The 18,559-nt window shown below is 42.4% G+C and overlaps 1 protein-coding gene and 1 non-coding gene across 2 annotated transcripts in view; one reads left to right on the forward strand and one right to left on the reverse strand.

Annotated features, from left to right (window-relative positions):
* On the reverse strand, nucleotides 1–107 carry LOC112062029 (U6 spliceosomal RNA). The gene has a single exon (XR_002890503.1). It is a non-coding gene; the product is annotated as a U6 spliceosomal RNA (small nuclear RNA).
* A 4,099-nt stretch (nucleotides 108–4,206) lies between these two features.
* PPEF1 (protein phosphatase with EF-hand domain 1) overlaps nucleotides 4,207–18,559 on the forward strand; it is a 132,402-nt gene continuing 118,049 nt past the window's right edge. The window contains exons 1-3 of the mRNA XM_028482558.1: nucleotides 4,207–4,287; nucleotides 7,597–7,696; nucleotides 14,389–14,552. Coding sequence (XP_028338359.1) covers nucleotides 14,504–14,552 — 49 coding nt within the window. The 5' untranslated portion in view covers nucleotides 4,207–4,287; nucleotides 7,597–7,696; nucleotides 14,389–14,503. The remainder of the gene's footprint in view (nucleotides 4,288–7,596; nucleotides 7,697–14,388; nucleotides 14,553–18,559) is intronic.

Below are 18,559 nucleotides of genomic sequence, written 5' to 3' on the forward strand. Positions count from 1 at the left end.
AAAAATATGGAACGCTTCACGAATTTGCATGTCATCCTTGTGCAGGGGCCATGCTAATCTTCCCTGTATCGTTCCAACTTTAGTATATGTGCTGCCGAAGCAAGCACTCTCACTGTGCTTTTGATTTTAATTTCTGCTTCCTTGAATCCAGTGTGGGGGAATTGGAGGGGAAAAAATGGTCAACTCACCACCAGCGTGGTGGTACTTCAAACTCTGATCTTAGTATGCCTTCTGCTATTTACTTTCTAGAGTCCTTGTGTTACTTATTTATTGCTATATAACAAATTACAAAAAAGTTAGAGGCTCAAAACGCTCATTTGTGATCTCACAGCTTCTGTGGGTCATGAATCCGGACAAAGCTTACATGGGCCCTCTACTTCAGGATCTCTCACAAGCTGCTGCAATCAAGGTGTTGGCTGGGCTGCAGTCATCTTAAGGCTTAATTGGGGAAGGATCTGCTTCCAAGCTCACGTGGTTGTTGGCAAGATTCAGTTCCTTGAGGTCTGACTGAGGGCCTCAGTTCCTTGCTGGCTTTTGGCCAGAGACTTCCCTCAGTCCTGTGTCATGTGGGCCTCTCCAACACAGCAGCTTACTTCATCAAAAGCACACAAGTTGTGAAGGCAATAGAGAGAGTCTGCTAGCAAGACAGAAAGTCACAGTCTTTCATAAGTTAGTCACGGAAGTGACAGGCCAACACATTTGCCATATTCTGTTGATTACAAGGCAGTCACTAGGTCAAGCCTTATAGTGAAAGGGAGGAGATAACACAAAGGCATGAACACCAGGAGGCAGGGATCATTAGGAGCCATCTTGGAATTTGCCAGTCTTCAAGTAGCTGGTCCATGGATTCTGTCCAGGTTTTGGGTTTTTGTTGTTGTTGTTGTTGTTGTTTTTGCGGTACGCGGGCCTCTCACTGTTGTGGCCTCTCCCGTTGCGGAACACAGGCTCCGGACGTGCAGGCTCAGCGGCCATGGCTCACGGGCCCAGCTGCTCCACGGCATGTGGGATCCTCCCGGACCGGGGCACGAACCCGCATCCCCTGCATCGGCAGGCGGACTCTCAACCACTGCGCCACCAGTGTTTCTTTTTTTAATAAATTTATTTATTTTATTTATTTATTTTTGGCTGTGTTGGGTTTTCATTGCTGTGTGCGGGCTTTCTCTAGTTGCGGTGAGCGGGGGCTACTCTTTGTTGCGGTGCACGGGCTTCTCATTGCTGTGGCTTCTCTTGTTGCAGGCGCACGGGCTTCAGTAGTTGCGGCTTGAGGACTCTAGAGCGCAGGCTCAGTAGTTGTGGTGCACCGGCTTAGTTGCTCCGTGGCATGCGGGATCTTCCCGGACCAGGGCTCGAACCCGTGTCCCCTGCACTGGCAGGAGGATTCTTAACCACTGTGCCACCAGGGAAGCCCTCTGTCCAGGTTTTATAGCTTCATTCCGTGGGAGAGACAGGGTAGAGTGGGTAGAGTGTCCTTATTCCCTCTTACTCTCTCTGAAGCTTTTTCATTTGATTTATGAACATTCATTTGATTTAAGGTTAATGTAAGGAGTTTTTTTGTTTGTTTTGTTTTGCTTTGTTTTAAACTCAAGCCATCTAGGACATAGCTAGGGTTAGATTATCAGTGGTCAAAATTTAAATTCTGGTATCTACTAATCTTTTATTTATTAAGTCACAACCATGGAAAGCTCAACTTTTGTACCCAAGATGGAGCCTTTCGATGATGAATTTATAAACTTCAACACAGGACAGCTATTTTAGCCTGTCATTGTGGCTGCTGACCAGGTGACCCCAATAGACAGATCTGCCCAGCCCTGGCCTTTATGAATTTCTTTCACCTGATAGTGACTTTTAACCCACCTTTGACTTATTTTAATAACTTTCTAATGACTTGCCAAATATGGCCTCTCTTTTCTCCTACTTAATGTGGTTTTTCAGTACCCAGAACTCATCCCTGGAAATATGCTTGATCCTTTCTCTGTATGAAAATGTAAAACTACTTAGTATTCCTTCCCTCTCTTCAAAAGGAAGCAGACTCTTTAAATCAAGGTTCTTCAAATGTTTTTTGATCATGAACGTCTCGCAGTGAAAGCTTTTCGAGAATGGACATCTGATACAGTTATATTTATTTATTTACAACTAATACTACTGAACTCATATTTTGTTTACATTACCAAACATAAATGAAAATAGAAAATTCAGAAAGAATAGGAAAATATGAGTTCTAATATTTTGCTTTCTATTGTCCAACACACCTGTGTATTTTCTGTGGGGCAGGTACCTCAGTTTGGAGACTGCTAGGTGCTAGAAAGCTGGGTCCCCTGTTTCTTGTTTGTATGAAATAGGCTTCATTCAGCCTCCTTGAGCTTCCTGGCGTTCCAAGGGCCAGATTTAAACAGTTGCTAATCAGGGAAGGGAGGGAATGCAGAAACAGGGAAGGAGCAGTCAAGAAAAAACAGTGCAGCAGGGTCGTGGTTCCTCCTCAAGTAATACGCTAACAATACCTTTGAGTTCTTCTGCAGGGAACTAAGGCCCCCACCCAGGTGGAGGATAGTAACTTCAGGCCGAGCACAAGCCCCCAGGAGCTCTGCCCTGTTACCTCACCACCAACCAATCAGAATAAAGTCTGAACACATTGGAAGATAAGGAAGACTCTGACCACCCTCTCCAAATGATTCTCCTTTAAAAACTTTCATGGTTGAACAGAATCTTCAGAGTTGGTTTTTGGACACTAGTCCACCTTCTCCCCAGGTTGCCGGCCTCCTGAATAAAGCAGCCTTTCCTTTCCAACCAACACTCGTCTCTCGAGTATTGGCTTTCAAGCAGGCAGCTGAACCTGAGTTTGGTAACAGCCCCAGCACCAGAGGGCTAGCTGAGAGTTGTCAGAGCTGGGAGGCCAGCCCCATCTGAGCTCCCCACTTTGGCGCTCTCAGGTATTAGGTATCAGGGGCCATGAGTGGGCAGACACCTTAAGTACTCAGCACCAAACAGATCTGCACACATCATTTCTTTTCTCAGTCTATTCCCAAGTCCAGCTGCTTTGCCCAGATTCTAGCACATTCCCCAGGGTGTGTCATGACCAATTATAGGAGCTGCCCATTAGAATGACTTTTCCTTGGTAGAAATTGGAACTGTGGCCAGCTTCAGGAAGCTTGTGAAATTGTAGAGGTTTGCCTGCAATGCCCAGTTTCTTCCTCGTGAGGAAACCAGTCTTCTCCGTTCCTCTCTGTCTTTCTATAGCTTGCTACTACCATAGACTAACCGAGCATCCTGGTTTGGGTTCCCTCAGAAGCTGACCCTGAGACAAGCATTTGAGACCAAGTTTATTTGGAAGGTGAAGGCAAACCCAGTAGGGGAGTGGGGAAGTGAGAAAGGAAGGAGAGACCACCAAGACAGCCAAGAAAGAGTAAGTCCAGTCTGTAAAGGTGGAGAGGCCACCATTTTTCAATCACAGCAGATGGACAGTTTTCTCTATCTGCTTATAAGTCTAATTTCAGCATTATAATTAGGGACTCACTTCATTCTGATTCTTCTTTCACCTCTCCCATTTCACATCCTTGTTAAGTACATATCTACAAGAATGCTCTCTTTTCTCCCTCACCTCTTTTCTTCTGGTTAACTCCTAACTTCCGGCTGTGAAATCATCAGGTCTCAGGGTATCACTTCTTCTAGAAAGCCTTGCTTCATCGCCCTTTCTGGTGTAGGGCTCTTTCTCTGTGCCTCATACCTGTCCTATTAGAGACTTTGTCATACTGTATTGCTTTCATTTATTCATGTAATAAATATCAATTATGCGCCTGGCACTGTTTTAGGTTCCTGGAGCTTATATTGCAATAGGGGAGTTACTTTTTATTTGTAATTTTATTTTGATTTCTTATTTCCCTATGTGTTTACCTCACCTAATCATATCCATTTTGTTCACCATTTATGCCCTTGCTTCTCAGCACAATGCCTGCCACGTAGAGGGAGCTCAATAAAAATGTGATGGATTGAGTAGAAGACCCCAGTGCATCTTAGTTCAGGATGATTTGATATTTCTGTGGCCTTTTCCAAGGGGGAAATTGAACTCTCACCTTTCCTATTGGCTGTTTTCATATGACGATGTGCCCATTGACAGATAAATTGACCCAACTTGCCTGTTGGGGGTATAAATCTGTTATTGAGTGAGTTAATGGTATTTTGCCCATCATTTTTTTCTTTTTTCAGGCTGGGAGAACACAGCCCTGCCTAGCTGGAGGAAAGTCAGAGAGCATCTGCGAAGAGGCTGGAGGCTTCATTTTTCAGACACACAAGGTGCTGACTGAAGCAGTATAGTGTAATGATCATAAGTAGAGGTTCTAGAGTCAAAGTGCCTGAGTTCCAGTCCCAACTCTGCCCCTCGCTTGCTGTTTGACTTTGGGCTCTAGTTCCTAATGCGTAAGTAGGGATAATAATAGTATATACCTCATAGGACGGTGTGTGAATTAAATAAGATTAACACCTTTAAAATTAACAAGTGACTAGAATATGGTAAGTGCTCAATAAATGTTATTATCATTATTGTGATTTGTTCCCATACATCGGTGCTGGTTCATTTAACAATTGGAAGCTGGCTACAGGACTCTTTGTGGTGCTCAAAGTAACATTTTAGTGTTCTTCATACAGTGGAAAAATATGGTGAAGTTCTTCATTTTAAGCAAATTCTAAATTTTAGCCAAATCACATAAAGGTCACAGCCAAGCCAATTCATGGTCCAGAGACTGGCTGTTAAAATAACCACCTAAATCATGAGTTCTTTCCGTGATTAAACAAATATTTAGTGAGTACTGTAGGGGCAGAAAAATTTTCCCTTCTTCCCTTCTAGGTTCTTTGGCTAGTCTAATAGTTAAATTGATATGACAGATTAACAGGAGAAAAAAAATTAATTATGTACACATGGGAATCCCATAAAGCTATGAAGACTCAAAAGGTAGCCAGATAATTGGAGCTTATATAACGTCCTGAGCTAAGGAAAAGGGTGGGGGTCTGGGGATACAAAGAAAAGGAAAGCCACTCGCAGGAAGGCAGTGGAGAGGTTTGGAAAACAGAGGTTGCCCTGTAATGCAGATAAGTTTGTTAGGTAAAAAGGTATCTCTGGTAATAGTTCTCTTCCTGGTACAGGGCCCCTTTCCAATGTAAATGTAGGCAGTTGAGGGGGAGGTAAAGAACTTTTCCTGAATCTGTTGGGTTTTTGATTGCCTTTAGCTCAAAATAATTCTCATGCCAAAGTGGCATATTTTGGGTGGCAAAACCTGCTCCCCTTCAGTACCTCTTATGCATTTGGAGCTGGAGATGCCAAGAGGAATGAAATGGATCCTTTTCCTTCAGGATTTCACATGTAAAAGGACAAATTACAGCACACTTTGGAAAGTTCTATAATTGGACACACACATGGCTTTGAGAGCCAGAAGACAGAATGACTAACTCCCCTTTGGTGATTCAGGAAAGGCTTCACGCAGAGGAGGTGACATTTGAACAACTGTATCTAGACATAGCCATCATTTAATCACGTGGATTGAATAGGCATTTGGCTGGAAACCCAGCCATATAGTGACATTGTCCACTATTTTTGGGGAGCCTGGGTAATTATATTCTCATTTACAGTGTGTATGGCAGCCTCACATCAGGTTCTAGTCTTGGAGTCCCTGCCATGGAAACCTGTACTTTTGTATTACCTCATAATGAGGCCCTCTGATAATATTTAATATGCTAATAGGAGTACAGAAGCCCAGAACTGCCTTTCCAGTTATTTTTAAAGTGACTCCATTAGATTAAATAGTAAGCTAGGTAACCACTTTACTGGATCTCCTGTGGTTCTCAATTGCAGAAAGGAATTGACTAAAGACCAGCTTGGGTGGGGTTATGAAATGATTATGGCTGGAGACTTTTAAATCCTAGCTCACGATGCCTAAGGCCAGTAAGCTCAAAAATACATACGCTGTGTAACCAGCTAGGAAGAGTTTGGGAGGAATATTGCTGTTGGTGCAGCTGCAGTCAGCATGAGACTCTAGGAACAAGATCACTCACCTCTGGATTGCCTCAAAGGACAGCAGAACTGAGGCTGATGACATCCAGTACCGAAACTGGCACTTTAGTTTTTCAGTCGTGTCTTCCTCCTCTTCCTTCTCAAACTCAGCAAAATCACAGGTCAACTTTCCTTTTCCGTTTTGCCGGTGATGGGAGGTGAATCTCCCTCTCACAGATATATTTTTTACCAAGCAAGGGCTCGTGTGCCTGTGGCACAGAAAGCCAAACTCAGACAGCGGGTGTTTGTAGCAAAGTAAGGGTTTATCGCAGGGCGCCACTCAAGGAGAACGGGCAGCTTATGCTCAAAAGACCCGGACTCCCTGATGGCTTTCAGGCAAGGGTTTTTAAAGACAGTGTTAGGGGAGAGGGTCATAGGATGCATGATCAGCTTGTGGAGCTTCCTCTGATTGGTTGGTGGTGAGGTAGCAGGGTGGTGTTTCGGGAATCTCAACCTTCTGATTCCAACCAGTCTGGGGTCTACACACTTGTGGTCAGCATGGAGTCACCATCCTCCACTGGGTGAGGGGTCTTAGTTTCTGCAGAACAACTCAGAGGTATGCATCAGATTATCTGTATCCCTTCAGGAGGAGCTAGGAGTCCTGTGACTGTTGTCCTCATGTTAACTGCTTGCCTCTGCTCTTTGGAACTCAGAGAAGCCTAGGAGATTAAAGCCTTTTCCTACAAACAAGAAACAGGGGACATGGAGGGGCTTTTGTACCTGGGAGGGCCCCTGCAGGGTCCTGCTCAGTTTCAATCCTCCCTTTTCTTTGGTACTCCTCAACTTGAGGGGAACAAGTGTGGGGCAAGAAAGGGAATGAAGTTTGGGATAGAGAGTTTAATCATAAACTCCACAGAGGAACTCAGTGTTAGGGGGACTCCATTTCACATTCTTCAACAAGCAGCTAATTGAATAACTGGAAGAATAAAAATGTCATAGAAATGAATTTGCAGTATGGCACCCAAAGGCTACTGTCTTAAACCCATGCCTTTTCAAATCCTAAGGAGTAATGTTTAGTGTTGCCACTTCCTTTTCTTAATCGTGCCCAGGTTACTATAATGTTTCCTAAAAATTATCCTCAGTTGACCTAAAGAGTCAGCTACCAAGTGCTTTTCTGCCCTTATTTACCAAAATTTATTTTGTATTTTGTACTGATCAGATTGTTTATGCAAACAGTGGCCTGGTCCCCTGGAAGCAGTCATGTGACCACAGCGCATTACTTGAATGCATCCCTTTATCTCTTCACTGGGAACAGGGCAGGGTTGGGGCAGACAGCTGTGGCTCACGGGCCAGCCCAGCCTCTCCTGGATCTGCGGCTCTGGGCTCACCTTCCAGGCTGAAAGGCAAAGTCTGTTCGAGTTATTTCTTTGTGTGTATGCATGTGTATTTGTTTTTTGATTTGTTTAAAAAAGAGCTATCCCTGCAGAGAGCTGCAGAAATGTGAGATGTATGGAGCGTGTGTGTGTGTGTGTGTGTGTGTGTGTGTGTGTGTGTGTGTGTGTAAGTATGTGTAGGGGGATGCTCCAGAGAGAGCTGGAATTGTACCTCTTTTCTTTCAGATCTCTGCATCCCTCACAGAGAAGTGTTTTTTTGATTTTGTTTCTCTTGAAACACCTGGGGTGAGGATAAACCTCTGCATCGGCCAAGCAGAAGAAACAGGTAATCTGTTTGTTTGTTCTTAGGTATTTTGGGCAAGCAGAAGTCTACATTATAAACATACATTGTGTAGCAATGAAACAGGAAATGTATACTACTTGAATTTTATTTTATTGCTTTGCAATTTCTCAGAATGATTTTTCTCAAATATGCTGATTACAAATCAGTTGTCATCAGCTTAAAAAGGTATACAGGTGACTGCATTCTGAAGGGTTGTAGCCTATTTCACATGAACTCGATACTTGGGAAAACTCTGTGGTCACTTGGGTGAGAGCTAGAAAATGAGGGAGGGGATACTTTGAGAAACCCTTCCAGGCCCCTCATGGGTCATTGCCCACTATACAACTTCATGTTCAGAAATCTAACTTTAGCTCCCTTGCCCTCTTGTTGGCGCAGAGGACCACAGGATTTCCATCTATGTGTAAGAAATGGAAACAATTCCTTGCAATGTTCAAGAATTCTCTTTAGTGATTTGGTGCTTCTGTAGATTGATCAAATTGGATCCTGAAACCAAGGCAGAGCTAACTTTTTGGTGGACAGACATTTTTGTTCTTTAAGCATGAAACAGAATGGGTCTTTAGTTCTGCCGCTGTTCAGCTGTGCCATGTAGTCTGATATTTAATTTCTTAGTCTTAGTTTCTGCATCTCTAATACGGGAGTGATGATATCCCCTTGAAAGTTGCTGTGAAGATTAACTGGAATAATAGAAATATAAACTACCCACTGTGCTGGGTAAATAGTCCCTTAATAAATAGTAGTGATTTTAGCTGTTATTATTATTACTGGTAAAGCATTTTCTCAGATCTTAGCGGTCTCAGGGGAAAAGAGTCCTTTTCGTTGTGAGTCTATAATTATCCCAGACCCAGTAGACAGATACCTGTGGGGTTTAACCTCTGGGAGGTCCCGGACAATGCATTCTGAAGGAAGAGATGTGAGCAAACACATTTTGTTTCAACACGTCAACCACAGTGGGTACCACCTGTGCATGGCTCCTCCTAACTCATCAGCTAAGAAGAATTGCTCTTTGTTCCAGTTGGTTTTTTCCACCATTGATCTTATCATTAGCCTTTAATACAAGTCTGTAAGGTAGGTGTTATTATCCCTATTTTCTTATGAGAAAACTGAGGTGCAGAGGAATTAGTGACTAGCTGAGAAGAATTTAAACTCTGGTTCGTCTGACTTCTAAACCCCAGTCTCCATTGGGCCAGCATTAGGCAGTTAGGAACAATAGATGTTCTTGAAATGCTTTACCTCAAAAGTGTCCCTTGCTAGGCTATTTGGGAGAGTGCACACTATAGCTCTTTCTTAGAGATTCATATTAGAGATGCATATTAACATCCAGAAGGCTCTGAGGAGTTCTGCAGTAAAGGAACCTGTTTAATCCTACTTCTCCTGAATTTAGTTGATGGTGGGACTTTTTTGTGTGTGTGTGTCTTATTTCTAGAATCATAAACCACATAGAACTCCTCTTCCACAAACACACTTTGGAAAACCTGGCACTAGGCCTAGCTGCCTCCTGATTACAATCCTGTCTGATAGAAGAACACACACCCTCAGATACATTCTGGTGGTCAGTATCGTTTCCTCCTTTTTCTTACCCTTTCATGGACCCAGGAATAATCACCAGCTCCATCTTACAGAACTCCCTTTATTCATTTAAGACCCCACACAGGAGCAAATGCTACAGTGTTCTACTGGAAGAGTAGTGGTGGAAGGGGCCTCTCTAGAGCCGTCTGCCAGGGACTCCTCTACCCGGCTCTATGCCCCTTCGTTATCTTTAGTCCACAGACATCAGGCTGTAGAACCTCTGTTTCAATGAATGCCAAAGAGAATGCAGCAGGGTAAGCCTGAAGAGGCATCTGTCCTCCATGCTTGTGTCTCACAGTCTAAGGGGGAAGAATTAGACCTGCTCACCTCCCACTCTGGGGGCTGGGGTATGGTGCCAGTTGAATGCATATGGGTTCTGGATTTGGGTTTCTTGGGGCCAGGCTGGAGTACAAATTTCTCACAAAAGTCAGCATCTGTAGGAAAAGCTGAGCTTCTAGCATGGGAAACCACACAAGTCACATCTAGAATGCCAGAGGCGGAGCAGAGTCAAGGTCAAGGTGGTGGAGCCAAGGTGTGGGCGTTCAATAGAGATGCACTTTGAAAGAAAATCAAGAATGAATAAGAACAACTTGGGGAGGCTGGGCTAGCACTTGGAGGGTGCTTGGAGACCAAGGTTGGGTTGCCTCCTAGGGCCATCTTTTGTTCTTTCCTTGTATTTTCACCTTGGGAAATGAATAGTGGTTAAGATGAAAAGAACTGAACAACGTCAAACAGTTCTCCCCAACTCTACCCTCCCCCCTCCCACCCCCCCACCCCCCCCACCACACACAGTGAAAACCTTTTAGCAGAAGCCTTGGGAGACTTTCCTTTTGCAGATTATAAGTGTGCCAATGATGAGTCACTATTTTACGGTTATGCTTTAAAACCACCCTTGGTATATACTGGTAGGGGCAGCAGCACTGAGCAAGTTTCAAGCTGTTTTTTGCCAAGATGCACCTTTTAAGTGGTTTATGTCACGGACTACGGCACCCTTGGGTCTTTGTGAATGCTGCAGAGACTACCCACCTCTTGAGCTGGAGAACTCCTTTCAGGCCCTAGGGAAATCATTTCTTCGGAGACCTCTTTAGCACACTGTTTATCTGATGCTGACAGAGGGCAGGGAGTGGAAGAAGCTTAGATTGTCCCAAATAATGGAAAATTCCCAAATCATTTTTATCAGCTTTGCATCACCCAGGGTTGTCCTCAAAGGGACATACACTGCTTCCAAACGTGCATCCCTCTCAGCCTTTAAGTGGGTGATTGCAGTCTAGGTTGGGTAGTGTATGGGAGTAGTAAGTGGCACCTGGCCTTAGCCAGCTCTTGTTTTGGTGAGGGTTAAAATGAGCTGACTCTTTTGTTTTGTTTTACCTGTTACCTAAGGACATTAAATTATTATTATTTAATAATGTAAAAATTCTAATAGCAAATTATTTTTTTCTAATAACCCAAGAGTTCTAGAACAATGCTCATTTCTTTCTATCATGATTTAAAGTTTTTCTTTAAAAATGAATATAGGGCTTCCCTGGTGGCGCAATGGTTGCGCGTCCGCCTGCCGATGCAGATAAGTACTACCCATTTTCTGGTTTAATAAAAGGCTTTTGTGTAATCAAATAGCATGTATCTGTGCACGAAATGATGGACTAATAATTACTTTTAGCATTAATTTTTTTTTTTTTTTTTTTTTTTTTTTTTTTTTTTTTTTTTTTGCGCGGTACGCGGGCCTCTCACTGTTGTGGCCTCTCCCGTTGCGGAGCACAGGCTCCGGACGCGCAGGCTCAGCGGCCATGACTCACGGGCCCAGCCGCTCCGCCGCATGTGGGATCGTCCCGGACCGGGGCACGAGCCCGTGTCCCCTGCATCGGCAGGCGGACTCTCAACCACTGCATCACCAGGGAAGCCCTTAGCATTAATTTTTTAAAGGACCCTGGCTTAGAAATATGCATTCCCTTATTCATTCATTCATTCATTCATTTGGCATTTATCAAGCACCTGCTATGTGAAATGCACTGTGTAGGTGCCAGAGATTCAAAGAGTATTTAGAAACAAAGGTACCCATGGAGCTTACAGTCTAGCAGAAATATATTCAAGTTTGATGCTTTTTAGGTCCTAGTGAATCTTTTATATGGACTTTTGTTTGTTGTGTAATGAATTGACTGAGGAGTGGCTGAGAACCAAATGCCTTTGGAGAGAGATTGCTTTTTTTTTCTGGAAAAAAAATTGAGTTTGAAATATATCACTTTCTATCGTAGCATCAGTGTTGCCTACTCAATGTCTAACTCTTAATGTATTCATAAAAAGGGGTAGAAAAAAATAGCATAAAGATGGAAGCAAAGCCCAAGGGAGATATGGAGAGCAGTTTTTCTCAAACTGAGGTATGGGGAGTGCTTGTGTCGAAGTCCCATGAAGGGTGCACTTTTGTGTGTGTGTGTGGTACGCGGGCCTCTCACTGTTGTGGCCTCTCCCGTTGCGGAGCACAGGCTCCAGACGCGCAGGCTCAGCGGCCATGGCTCACGGGCCCAGCCGCTCCGCGGCATGTGGGATCTTCCCGGACCGGGGCACGAACCCGTGTCCCCTGCATCGGCAGGCGGACTCTCAACCACTGCGCCACCAGGGAAGCCCAAGGGTGCACTTTTAATTGCACATTCCCAGGCCCCCTTGGACTGCTTGAATCCAATTATTGGCAGTAAAGCCTGGGAGTCTGCCTTTTAAAATAATCTCCCCTGGTAAGTTTTGTGGTACTGATATAGGAGAGCATGGATCTAGGCACTTGGAGAAACTCACCAGGACCAAATGAACTACTTCAAAGGGTGAGGAAGAACCCAGTAGACGTGTTCTCATAGGCACTGCAGTTAACCTTTGAGAAATGTCTGAGAGTGGAGAGAACAGAGGTGATGGGTAAATAGTGCCCCCATTTCAAAAACAAGCAAAGAGTAGATGCCAGAAGCCACTGCCTTATAAGCCTGACATGACCTCTGGAAAAATTCTGTTCCAAACAGATGGAGTCAAAGCATTTAGAGGAAAATGTGATGATCACTAGGCATCACTGTGGGTTCCCTAGAACATTGTTTCCAGTAGAGAATGTCAAACTTTGCTGCACATTAGAATCACCTGGGGAGCTTGTAACACCCCCCCTGATGCCCAAACCCCACTCAATACCAATTACATCAGAATCTCTGGGGGTGGGACCCAGGCATCACTATGTTTTAAATCCCCAGAGACTAATTTGGTGAGGTGCCCTCTGAGCATTGGGAGTTTTAAAAGCTCCCCAGGTGATGCTAATATGCTACAGAGTTTGACAGCCAGTTTGTCTATATGACTTTAGATAAGGGGCTTGGTTTTCTTGCACTTTGTGTAAATTCTGGGTAATTTTAGAAGTCTACCACCTTTAAACGTCTATAATTCTGTTATTAAAAGTAATGGCAAACTGATTTCCTTCCTTTCTTCCTCCCTCCTTCCTTCCTTCTTCTCTTCCTCCTCCTCCTCTTCTTCTGCTGCTGCTGCTGGCTAGCCTGGAATGTCAAGGTGTCAAATTATATATCTTAATTTCATTAAAATAGTTAGCGAAATTTACCAGGATGTCTCATAGATAAGTAAGTGGATGCTTACCATGGGTAAATTTACCACCTAACTGAAGGAGAAGGAGAGTGTGAATGTAATGGGTCTGTAGTAACCCTAGAGATTGGTCTGGAGTGGAATGCCACAAGGGTTTTCTGCCCTTGGAGCTGACCCTGTTAACATTTTTTACCCCTGATGTAGATTAGAGAGATATGTAAGAAATGCCTATCAAATTTGGAAATAACCCAAAGTTTAGGAGGGTTAATTAACTCAATACATAATAGAATCAAGCCTAGCTCGGATCAGAATATCTGTTTATTAAGGTTATTGTTGTTTTAAAAATATTTCCATAATTCAAATATTTTGCTCATTTTGTTTTGCCCCTTTCTTTCATTGAGTCGCAATCTTGCAGCGTTTAGTGTAGTACTAACGGAGAAATAGGCATGCCTGGCAGAGTCCCAAGTCAGTTGTTCTTTGACTTTGTTACTATCGAGAAATGCAAATAGATTAGCACAGGCTGGTTTGGAGCATCACGAAATAAAGGAGACATCACCCTAAAAAGGCATGAGGTGGGATTACTACAGAAAGGAATTTTGTTGAAAACTCCCATGGAGTGATTGTGGAAGATCCATCCAATGTAGCAGTCTCAGCTGAGCCATCAGAAGGCCTGGTGAGTGCGAGGGCAGACTCTGGAGGGGCCTCAGAAATGCCTGGAGAGCTTGTTTGAAAAGGGAACTTCCTGGATTCTGATGCTTTAATTTCTGGGGAGGCCTTGAAGCCTCCTTTTTTTTTTTTTTTTTTTTTTTTTTAAATAAGTGCCCTGGGGCTTCCCTGGTGGCGCAGTAGTTGAGAGTCCGCCTGCCGATGCAGGGGACACGGGTTCGTGCCCCGGTCCGGGAGGATCCCACATGCAATAAATAAATAAATAAATAAATAAATAAATAAATAAATAAATAAATAAATAAATAAATAAATAAATAAATAAATAAATCGCAAAATAAATAAATAAATAAATAAATAAATAAATAAATAAATAAAATAAGTGCCCTGACTGATTCTGAGAAATAGTGTCAAAGAACTCATTTTGATTTGAATTTTCGCATAGTTGTATAAATATGTTGTTGTTGTCTCATAGCCATTCTCCAATTTGTGTTTTTAAAAGCCCAGATAGATTTAACTATTTTGAGCTTAAAAGCAAAACAGTTAAATTATGTCAGATCCTTCATATCCCATTCCCTATATTTCAGTTAGAAAATTGTATGATCTTACATTTCCATTTTTCTTTTCATTTTAATGCTTTATTTTATAGAGTATTGATCTGACCTAGACACGGGGAAAATGTAATTTATGTGTTGCAGAAAAGCAATCTATAGCTGCTCTGTTGCTGCTTCTGTGTTTTGCAAAATAAACCAGGATTAGACTATGTCTGATCACTTTCCATGTCATATGATGAACAGCAGTTGAGAAGAAGCGTAAAATGAATCCTGCTGAGCAGCCCTTAGATACCTTGTTAACGGCGCTTTCCTCCCTCCCTCGTGTGTCCTCCTCATCAGGATCTGTGACCGAAGTGGATCAGTCAGGAGGGGCTCCTCGCAGAGTAAAGGGATGCACTTTTCACCCTGTTTTAGAGTGCGAAGTTGATTCACGAACATACATGATTTACAAGACATGGGCTGTGGCACTTTGTCTTCAGTGAAACGCGGGAAATCTGAGAAAGGTGAGTGCTAGGAGTGTGCCTGTCTTCCTGGATCAAAAGGGGAGAGTGAGCTGGGTTCACCCTCTGCCCCTTTCTCATTTACACCCACAGTTCTCAAGCTGCCCAGAGTGATTTTGCACGAGGCATCATCACTTGAACTGAAGGTTAAGTATTGGGATAACATTGGAAACTACCTTTAGGAAGATGTAGCTTTGAATTTATGATGTGCCATAAAGTATTATCTGAGAGATATTTTATGTTTGATTTGATTTCAGTTGAAAATGTACCAATATAAAATCTCAATTTAAAACTCAGTGGCAGGGAACAAGAAAGCCTCTCTGTAAATTTATATCTGTTTATTCAGTACGCTTATAAATAGCTGTATCCATACCTATGTGACATTTGGTAGCATCATTGAATTTTTATTAGATTTTATAACTCAATGATCAGATTTTTATAGCTATTCAATACAGAACTTCATGAGATTTGCTTCATGTTTTTAGAATAGTCTACGTAGAATTTGAGAAATGCTAGATTATCTGCTTCCTGAAAAGTGTGTTGTTTCTAAATAGATGATGGGCCCCCCACTGCCCCCATGTAATTAGAGGCTTCAGTATTTCCTTTGTTTATTTTGTACTGAGGTTCTTTCTCATAGATACTAGAATCTAGTTGAAACTCACTTGAGTGTTTAACGGACATAGTCTCCACATGCAAATTAAACCAGAAACAAACAACCTGGGGTGCTTGTGTGAATAACTTGCTCTTAAACTCCATTCCTAGGTTATAGATAATTTTCCCAATTTCTGTTCCACATCTTGGTTTTAGCAGTTTACTCAGGCTTAAGATGCAGAGTTTAGGATACAGAGTATTCTATTCTAATTAGTGTGGAATGTTTTCCTTTGGGAATCAAATGTTGGTCTCCCTCCCAGCTGACTTGTGCCAGTGAGTTAGCAAATTAATCTCTGACAGTGGGGCAACAGGAGATGCACTCTTTCAGATCTGTAAGCATGTCATGAAATAAATCTTTCAAAAGCTCCAACTGAACTAATTCCATGGTAGTAATTTATTATGAGAGTAAAGAGAGTTATTCTCTTTTTATATGTAAGATTACCCAGAGTTTTAAAAATTAGGCAAATTTCTTAGGTTAAAAAAAAGCCAAGTCCAACTTGTAAACGTAAATTCTCTCTTTTTGAAATACTTTTCAGCTTTTAAAATGTTGCATGTAAATGGGAACATTAACTTCAATTTTTGGATTGCTGTTTCTTTTAAATAATTTATTGAGGTGAAATTCATGTAACACAAAATTAACCATCTTTTTTAAAATAAATTTCTTTATTTTATTTATTTATTTTTGGCTGTGCTGGGTCTTCGTAGCTGCGCGGTCTTTCTTTAGTTGCGGCGTGTGGGGGCTACTCTGTTGTGGTGCAGTGGCTTCTCTTGTTGCAGAGCATGTGCTCTAGGCACGCGGGCTTCAGTAGTTGTGGCACGTGGGCTCAGTAGTTGTGGCTCACGGGCTCCAGAGCGCAGGCTCAGTAGTTGTGGCGCACGGGCTTAGTTGCTCCAAGGTATGTGGGATCTTCCCGGACCAGGGCTTGAACCCTTGTCCCCTGCACTGGCAAACGGATTCTTAACCACTGCGCCACCAGGCAATCCCAATATTAACCATCTTAAAAGGAACAGTTCAGTGCCATTTACACAAAGTTGTGTAACCACCACTTCTATCTAGTTCTTGAACATTTCCATCACTCCAGAGTAAAATCCCTTATTTATTAAGCAGTTTCTCCCTATTTCCTCTTCCCCCAGCACCTGGCAACCACCCATCTGTATTCTTTTTCTATGAATTTACCTCTTCTGGACATGTCATGTAAATAGAATCATACTCGATGTGACCCTTTTGTCTGGCTTCTTTTACTTAGCATAATGTTTTTGAGGTTCATCCGTGTTGTAGCATTTATCAGTACTTCATTTATTTTTAAGGCTGGATAATATTTCATCGTATGAATATATCTCATTTTTTAGTCCGTTCATTTGATGGACATCTGGGTTTTTTCAACACTGAATAGTGTTGCTATGCACATGAGTGTACGTGTACTTATTTGAGTCCCTGTTTTCAATTCTTTTGGGTATATACCTAGTAGGAGGAATTTCAGGGTCATATGGTAGTCTTGTGGTTAACTTTTTGAGGAAATGCCAAACTGTTTTCCTGGATCACTTTTTAATAATAGCAGCTTGATTATTCACATACTACACAATTCACCAGTTTAAAGTATAAACTTCAGTGAATTTTTGGTATATTCGTAGAGCCGTACAACCATCACCACAGTCAGTTTTAGAACATTTTCATCCCCCTCCCCCAAAACCATTAGCAGTTACTCTCCTACCCTATACCTCCCCAGCCCTAGGTAATCACAAATCTACTTTCTGTCTCTGTAGGTTTGGGCTGTTCTGGACATTTCATATAAATGTAATCAGACAATATGGAGTCTTTTGTGTCTGGCTTCTTTTATTCAGTGTAGTATTTCAAAGTTCATCCATGTTGTATCATGAATCAGAACTTCATTCCTTTTTATTGCTGAATAATATTCCATTGTATGAATATGTTACATTGTATTCATCCAATCATCAGTTGATGGGCATTTGAATTGTTTCTATTTTTTCGCTATAGTGAGCAATGCTACTATGAACATTCACATAAAAATTATTATATAAAACATGTTTTCAGTTCTCTTGGCTATAGACTTATGAGTAGAATTGCTGGGTCATATGGTAGCTCAACGTTTAACATTTTGAGAAACTTCTAAACTGTTTTCCCAAGTGGCTGCGCCATTTTATATTCCCACCAGGAAAGTATGAGGGTTCTTATTTCTCCACATCCTCAGCAACACTTGTTATTGTCTGTCCTTTTGATTTTACCCATCCTAGTGGGTATCGAGTGTTATCTCATTAGGGTTTTTATTTGAATGTCCCTAATGACTAATGATGTTGAGGATCTTTTCATGTGTTCAGTAGACATTTGTAGATCTTCTTTGGGGAAATATCCATTCAGATCATTTGCTATGTTTTTTTTTTGGCTGCGTTGGGTCTTCATTGCTGTGCACGGGCTTTCTCTAGTTGTGGCGAGCCTGGGCTACTCTTGTGCTGCAGGGGCTTCTCATTGCGGTGGCTTCTCTTGTGGTGGAGCACGGGCTCTAGGCGCGCGGGCTTCAGTAGTTGCAGCACACGGGCTCAGTAGTTGTGGCTTGTGGGCTCTAGAGCGCAGGCTCAGTACTTGTGGCACATGGGCTTAGTTGCTCTGCGGCATGTGGGATCTTCCCAGACCAGGGCTCGAACCCGTGTCCCCTGCATTGGCAGGCAGATTCTTAACCGCTGCACCACCAGGGAAGTCCCATTTGCTAATTTTTCAATTGAGTTATTTATTTTATATTTTTCTGTAAGAGTTTTTTTTAATATTATAGTTTCAAGTTCCTTATCAAATGTATGATTTGCAAATATTTTCTCCCATTCAGTGGGTTGTCTTCTCATTTTCTTGATGATGTTCTTTGAAGCACAAAGGTTTTAATTTTGATGAAGTCCAATTTATTTTTTCTTTGGTTGCTTGTGCTTTTGGGCCAAACTCAAGATTATTTGTGCTTATGTTTTCTTCTAAGAATTTTGTATTTTTAGGTCTTACATTTAGTTCTTGATCAATTTTGAGTTAATTTTCATATATGGTATGAGGTAAGGATACAAATTTATCCTTTGCATGTGAATATCTAGTTGTCCCCAGCACCATTTGTTGAAAAGACTATTCTTTCCCCATTGAATGATCTTGGCGCTCTTGTCAAAAATCAATTGACCAGGGCTTCCCTGCTGGTGCAGTGGTTGAGAATCTGCCTGCCAATGCAGGGGACACGGGTTCGAGCTGTGGTCCGGGAAGATCCCACATGCCACGGAACAACAAAGCCCATGCACCACAACCACTGAGCCTGCGCTCTAGAGCCCGCGAGCCACAACTACTGAAGCCCGCGTGCCTAGAGCCTGTGCTCTGC

This window comes from Physeter macrocephalus, chromosome 21, assembly GCF_002837175.3.
Source record: "Physeter macrocephalus isolate SW-GA chromosome 21, ASM283717v5, whole genome shotgun sequence".
NCBI classification, from domain to species: domain Eukaryota; kingdom Metazoa; phylum Chordata; class Mammalia; order Artiodactyla; family Physeteridae; genus Physeter; species Physeter macrocephalus.